The sequence below is a fragment of the Gobio gobio genome (assembly GCF_949357685.1).
Source record: "Gobio gobio genome assembly, chromosome: 3".
Classification (NCBI taxonomy): domain Eukaryota; kingdom Metazoa; phylum Chordata; class Actinopteri; order Cypriniformes; family Gobionidae; genus Gobio; species Gobio gobio.
In genome coordinates, this window is record NC_137099.1 from 53,164,884 (window position 1) to 53,171,879 (window position 6,996).

At 37.7% G+C, this 6,996-nt stretch overlaps 1 protein-coding gene across 1 annotated transcript; it reads left to right on the top strand.

The window, feature by feature from the left end:
- Positions 1 to 408: 408 nt before the first annotated feature.
- On the top strand, positions 409 to 5,833 carry otx2a (orthodenticle homeobox 2a). Its single transcript, XM_079811740.1, has 4 exons — positions 409 to 663; positions 2,135 to 2,252; positions 2,412 to 2,563; positions 4,489 to 5,833. The coding sequence occupies exons 2-4, from the start codon at positions 2,156 to 2,158 to the stop codon at positions 5,239 to 5,241; spliced, it is 1,002 nt and encodes a 333-aa protein (XP_079667866.1). The 5' UTR covers positions 409 to 663; positions 2,135 to 2,155; the 3' UTR covers positions 5,242 to 5,833.
- The last annotated feature ends 1,163 nt before the right edge of the window (positions 5,834 to 6,996 follow it).

Below are 6,996 nucleotides of genomic sequence, written 5' to 3' on the forward strand. Positions count from 1 at the left end.
TGCATAGCTTTATGCATTATGTGAGGATGAAAATGTGTGTAGGCCTATGCATGTTGATAATTGGTGCCCAGAAAAGATTTGCTCACTAAAAACGCCGCATTTTCATCGACCAAACGGTAAATGGATTGAAGAATTGAGTTCTTATCGTTCATATTTCCTTCCCCGCGGTGTTACGCTCACTAAAGGCTCGAATTAAAAGTGTATTCAAACTGTTTACTCTCCTCGCGACTCGCTCATTCACACGGCAGGTTAATATGTCGTCACGTCGAAAGGAGGAGTTAATGAGCACTTCTTCGTTCTGATTGGCTAGAGCAGTCGTCTGTAAGGACAAGCGAGACCTCTGATTGGCTGGGGTGGGCGGGTCCGCAGGTGTCTTTTGCTCATAGACGGACAGGCCGTCAAGAAGGTGATCAATCTCAATTCGTCAGCATTGGCTATCACCCTAATATTACGCGTGCATACAACGAGCCACATCATCGGACTTTGAGATCATATTGGGAATTTTTGAAGTTTGTGGCTAAATTGTTTTCTTGCAATTCCAGCTGGAGTTCAGACTTCTCTTCCAAAACAAAACAAAAAGAGAGAAAAAAAAGAAGTGTTTCTTGGTTTTGTGGATTTTCAGTGGATCTCAAAGAAAAGAGCACAGAAGACCAAGATTAAAAGGTACAGTATAAATGTTTAAAATACATTTGAAGTAGGCTAATGTAAAAGTGCAGATGATTATATTGTTATTGTATTATTCCATAGCCTATAACACTATATTTTTCCAATTCCAGATTTTATGGTGATTTAAATGTGCAATAAACTTCACAGATTGTAAAGTTGGCACCATTTTGCTTTAACCTAAAATTTTAGCCATTTTTCAGTTTTAGTGCGTTCGTTAAGTTGCGTTTAGAAATGCATTGTAATTAAATGTGTATGCTGTTTTAGAAAACAGTAAGGCCGAATGCAAATAAATAATTTGCGTTTCCTATGTAGCCTATTAGATATTTCCCTAGAATTGTTAGTTTCTTTCAGAACATAATTGCGCAATTGCAGTCAAAACTTTGCAGAGTGTGCACGTTTGTGAGTTTGTGTCGTTTATTTAGTTGATAAGGTTTCTTCTGCAAATGGAGTCCCCTCTGGGTCTAATCTAAATGGCTATGGAGAATAATTTGCACACTCAGTGGTCATTTACATATAGTTAAAGCTCGATTGTGGAGTCTTTAGGCCCATGTTATCTGTCCTCAGCGTGGGATTAATGGGGCCATTCATAGGCATGAGATACGGAGAAAAAGCGCAACATGTCATTTACAGAACTTTTGTCTTAATACATTTGTACTATTGCCTCATAACAATTGCAGCGAAACACAGTTTGGTCCTCCCAAATAATTCCAAATGCGCATAAGTCTCGAGTTGATCCCGATCGAGCGGCCTTCTGCATCAAAACAGCGCTACAAGGCTCCAGACCTGCCGCTTTTCGCCATGCAGACGATCAGATGATACTCTCTAAGTAGTAAAATTCGTTTAAAAAATAAAGTTAATATTTACTTATTTGTTTGTTCGTTCTATATAGACTATATTGAAATATTTTAAAAGCACTGTATGTATGTATGTATGTATATATATAGGCATATATATATATATATATATATATATATATATATATATATATATATATATATATATATATATATACACACACAGTTGTGTTTTAATGTTTAAATATAGAACAATAGCCTATAGTGAGTTCAGTCGTTCGGTATGACTAAATTATTAAATTATCATGAATGCAAATGATTTACATGTGTTCGATTAAAACGAGCATTAAGTAAATTCATAATTGTACCGCCAACAAAAGGAAAGATCAAACGCCTCGCGCGTCGCGTCCATCAGGAGCGCTTAACAGGGCATGACATGAAAATGGCCAATTAGTGTGTGTGAAGCCCTTGATTAGTCGAGTGTGAAAAAAGAGATCATTAAAGGCAAGACATTAGTCATATACACACTGATGATCACTCTCGTGACATGCGTTTTTTACAATAGGGCTGTGTATGTAATCCAAATGCGGCGTATTTATGTGTGATTGGGTAGGCTACTGAAAAAAAATGCTGCAATTCCTGTTTTTTTAATTCATAATTTATTCTTGCTGCAGGTGTCTCTCTGGAGCTCAACAATGATGTCATACCTCAAACAGGCCCCCTATGCCATGAACGGGCTGGGGCTCAGCGGGGCGACCATGGACCTCCTCCATCCCTCTGTGGGATATCCGGGTAAGCATCCCTGGAAGATAAACATTTAACGAGAATCTTTATTCAAATAAGCGACATATAATAACTTATCTCAGTACTTCTAAGCAATGCACGGCTTGCAGTTCAAACTCAGGAAGGAGAAACTCGATTTACTAACTCTGAACGTCTTCCCTGTTGCAGCGAATCCTCGTAAACAGAGAAGAGAGAGAACCACGTTCACTCGCACTCAGCTGGACATACTGGAGAACCTGTTCGCGAAGACACGCTACCCAGACATTTTCATGCGCGAGGAGGTGGCCCTGAAAATCAATCTGCCCGAGTCAAGAGTGCAGGTGGGTGGCAATTTCCATATGCTTATAGATTTCGAGTCAAGTCGCATTTATTTATATACACTCTAAAAAATCCTGGGTTAAAAATAACCCAAGTTGGGTTGAAAATGGACTAACCCAGCAGTTGGGTTGTTTTAACCCAGCGGTTGGGTTAAATGTTTGCTTAAAACAACCCAATTGCTGGGTTAGTCCATTTTCAACCCAACTTGGGTTATTTTTAACCCAGCATTTTTTAGAGTGTAGTGTTTTATGCAGATTGTTTCAAAGTAGCTTCACATTAATGAACAGAGGGGGGAAAAAAAGTGTTAAAATTCATCAGTTATGATATTAACTTATTTTAACTTAAGTTATTCAATATCTGCGTCAGTGTAGCAAAGTTCATCAATTATAAAACAAGTTAAATTCATCTATAAAGCAGCTCTACAGTTGTTCAGCTCGGCTTATTTCAGTTCGGTGTCAGTGAGGCAACGTCCATCCATTAAAAATGAGTTCAGTAACTGTGTGGATGTTGCAAAGTGAGTGTCATTTGCTCAATTTGGCTCTCGTTCAGTAGTGTCCTTTTTTTAGCTCAGTTTAGTTCAGTGTTGAGTTCAGTAACAGTGTTGTAGTGCTGCAAAGTTCATCAATAATGAAACAAATTCAATTAAGCTATAAAGCAGCTCTACAGAAGGCAATAGTGCCGTTATTCAACTTAATTCGGTTCAATGTTGATTCAATTAAGTTAAATAACAGTGTCAATGTTGCAGTTCAGCAATTATAAAACGAGTTCAATTCATCTGTAAAAAATGCGTTATTCTACTTAAAGGGATAGTTCACCCAAAAATGAAAATTAGCCCATGATTTACTCACCCTCAAGTCATCCTAGGTGTATATGACTTTCTTCTTTCAGACGAATAAAATCGGAATTATATTAAAAAAGTCCTGGCTCTTCCAAGCTTTATAATGGCAGGGATTGTTGCTCTGTTTTTGAAGTCCATAAAAGTGCATCTATCCATCATATAACTGCTCCACACGGCTCCGGGGGGATAATAAAGGCCTTCTGAAGCGAAGTGGCATGTTTGTGTAAGAAAAATATCCATATTTAAAACTTTATAAAGTAAAGTTCCAGCCGATCGCCTTCCGTGGAAAAAGTGTTGAAAATGCCCCTCGCCGTTCAAAATAGTAGCGTGAGCATTTTGAACTGCAGAGGCACTTTCAACACTTTTTCCATAAATTGAATACGGAATACGGATATTTTTCTTACACAAACGCATCGATTCGCTTCAGAAGGCCTTTATGAACCCCCCAGAGCTGTGTGGAGCAGTTATATGATGGATAGATGCACTTTTATGGACTTCAAAAACAGAGCAACAATTACTGCTATTATACAGCTTGGATTAGCCAGGACTTTTTTAATCTAACTCTGATTTTATTCGTCTGAAAGAAGAATGTCATATACAGATGACTTGAGGGTGAGTAAATCATGGGCTAATTTTCATTTTTGGGTGAACTATCCCTTTAATTCAGTTCAATATTGATTCAGTTAAGTTTAATAATAGTGTCAATGTTGCAAAATTAGCGTCATTATCCAGCTCAATTCTGTTCAAGTTTTGTTCTCATCTGAAAGTGTTATTACTCAGCTCTGTTTAGTTCAATGTGCTTCCAATTAAGTTCAATAATAGTGTCAATGTTGCAAAGTTCATCATTAATAAACACGTTTAATTCAGCCATAAAGCAGAATTATTATTCAGCTCAAGTCAGTTCAGTGTGGATTCAATTCAACTCAAAAAGTGTCGATGTTGCAAAGTTAGTATCATTACCTCATGTCAGTTCACATTTTGATCTAATCCGAAAGTGTTCGTAACATTTAAGGTCATTGACAATATTTGCAGATTTCTAATCCACCCATGAGCATAATAATCATTATCCCGTGACGTGTTTGTTGACAGGTTTGGTTTAAGAACAGAAGGGCAAAGTGTCGGCAGCAGCAGCAGAGCAGCAGCAATTCAAAGATCCGTCCGGCGAAAAAGAAACCCTCTCCGTCCCGCGAGAGCCCGGGGTCAGAGAGCAGCGGCCACTTCACTCCTCCCGCCGTCTCCTCATCGTCCTCGTCTTCGTCCTCGGGCTCCAACCCCTCCGGTCTTAGCGGAGTGAGTCTGATCGGCAGCTCGTCCTCAGGAACAACACCTGTCTCGTCCATCTGGAGTCCCGCTCCGGTCTCGCCGCTCCCTGCTCCCCCCTCGCTACCAGACATCTCCCCCCCGGCCAGCGCGTCCTGCATGCAGAGGGCCATCTCGGGCGCCGGGGGCTCCACAGGGGTGCCGTCGTATCCCATGCCCTACAACCAGGCTCCCAGCTACGCCCAGGGCTACCCGACCTCGAACGCCGCCTCTTATTTCGGAGGCATGGACTGCGGATCCTACTTGGCGCCCATGCCGGGTCACGCCCACCATCACCCGCACACCCATCACACACAGCTGAGCACCGCCCCGCATCACCACATCGGGCAGAGCGGCGGGCACCCGCACCACCCTCACCAGGGGTACGGCGGCACTGGGCTGCCTTTCAGCTCCTCAGACTGTCTGGATTACAAAGATTACAAAGAGCAGGCTGCCGTGGCGTCATCATGGAAACTGAACTTCAGTTCTGCAGACTGCTTGGACTACAAAGACCAGGCCGCCTGGCGTTTTCAGGTTTTGTAAGGACTTCTGATGTTGTTTCCTGACATTTACTTGTTTGTTTTCCCTTCCTTAACATCGGACACCACTGGGAAGAAGTAGTGACTTTTGTGCCAACCTCTTCCAGCCGTAGGAACAAGGGTTACCAAAGTTTCTTGTGCATTTTAAAATCGAGACGGGTTCTTCGTCACCCTCAACGGACAGAGTAGAAGCGAGGGCCAAATCTGACGCACTCCCGGCATGACGCACTGAACGAATGAGACACGTGGGGTTTGAAACAATGAAGGCAATAATAATAATTTTATATATGATTTTCTTTCCAGAGGAAAAGGCGACTCACAGCTCATGTGAGATGTTAAAAACTATTTTGCATTCATGTTCATTTAATAAATATAAACTTAAAATTGAGCTGAATTGTTTTTTCATTCCCTTTTTGACTTAAACTTGTGGCAAAAGTGTCAAGTTCAAAATGACAGAAATTGTGGTTTTCTTATGTGTGTGTGTGATTTACGTGTGATATACGATTATAACAATCGTTATTTGGTAATAATATATTCTGTGGGTGTGCTGTCAAATTGATTAATCCCGATTAATCGCTTCTAACATAAAAGTTTGTAAATATATTAAATGTGTGTAGATGTGTGTGTACGTGTATATATATATATATATATATATATATATATTTATACAGTGTAAACAGTATGTATATATATATATATATATATATATATTAGTGTAAACAGTATGTATATATATATATATATATATATATATATATATATACATACTGTTTACACTGTATAAATATATATATATATATATATATATATATATATACTTAAACTTTTGTTAGATGCAATTAATCGTGATTAATTGGTTTGACAGCACATAAATATATATATAAACAATTATAACAATCGTTATTTGGTAATAATATATTCTGTGGGTGTACTGTCAAATTGATTAATCACGATTAATCGCTTCTAACATATAATATGAATATAAATATATATATATATATATATATATATATATATATATATATATATATATATATATATATATATATATATAAACAAATATATATATATAAACAATTATAACAATCATTATTTGGTAATAATATATTTTGTAATAATTATGATTATTTAATAATATATTACTGAATAATTTATATATATATATATATATATATATTACATTATTTATTTTTTGTTAAATTGCTTTGCTAAAATTCTCTCAATAATTAATATTTTAAAACCGACAAAAAAGACACTTGCCCAGTAAAGAAAATATGCTTCAAACTCTATCATGGATGACTAAGGTCCACAATAAAGGTTATAATTATTACATTTTAAAGCTATAGTCCATGAGAGACAATGAATTATAGTTTAACCACGATAAACCTAAATATCCATTCCACCAATTAAAGTTCATAAACACAACTCTAGGTGACAATTGTAGATATATATAGACTTTATATTAATAACATATAATTCAAATGATGTGCGGTCTACCCGTCATGAATATGTGTATAACTTCAGAAGTGGCTCCAATCAGTTTTTTTTATTAATTTTGTTATAAAGAAATAAGCCACTCATGGCCATGTGTAGATCTCGAAGGGCCTAAAAGTCCTTTTACCATGGTGAAATCACTGTAACATATGGCTTCAAATGGTTTGTGGCTTTGGTGGCAGCATGATAAAAACACCAGTTCTTCCACCAAAGTAATATAGTTCATTATTAGCCTGTTAACTGTAGGTTGTTGCTGTTTTATAAA

Excerpts from the sequence above, each read along its gene's own strand:
- otx2a (XM_079811740.1), top strand. The coding sequence starts at position 2,156 with ATGATGTCATACCTCAAACAGGCCCCCTATGCCATGAACGGGCTGGGG. Across the intron at positions 2,253-2,411 it reads TCCCTCTGTGGGATATCCGG|CGAATCCTCGTAAACAGAGA; the intron begins GTAAGCATCCCT and ends TCCCTGTTGCAG. Across the intron at positions 2,564-4,488 it reads TGCCCGAGTCAAGAGTGCAG|GTTTGGTTTAAGAACAGAAG; the intron begins GTGGGTGGCAAT and ends GTTTGTTGACAG.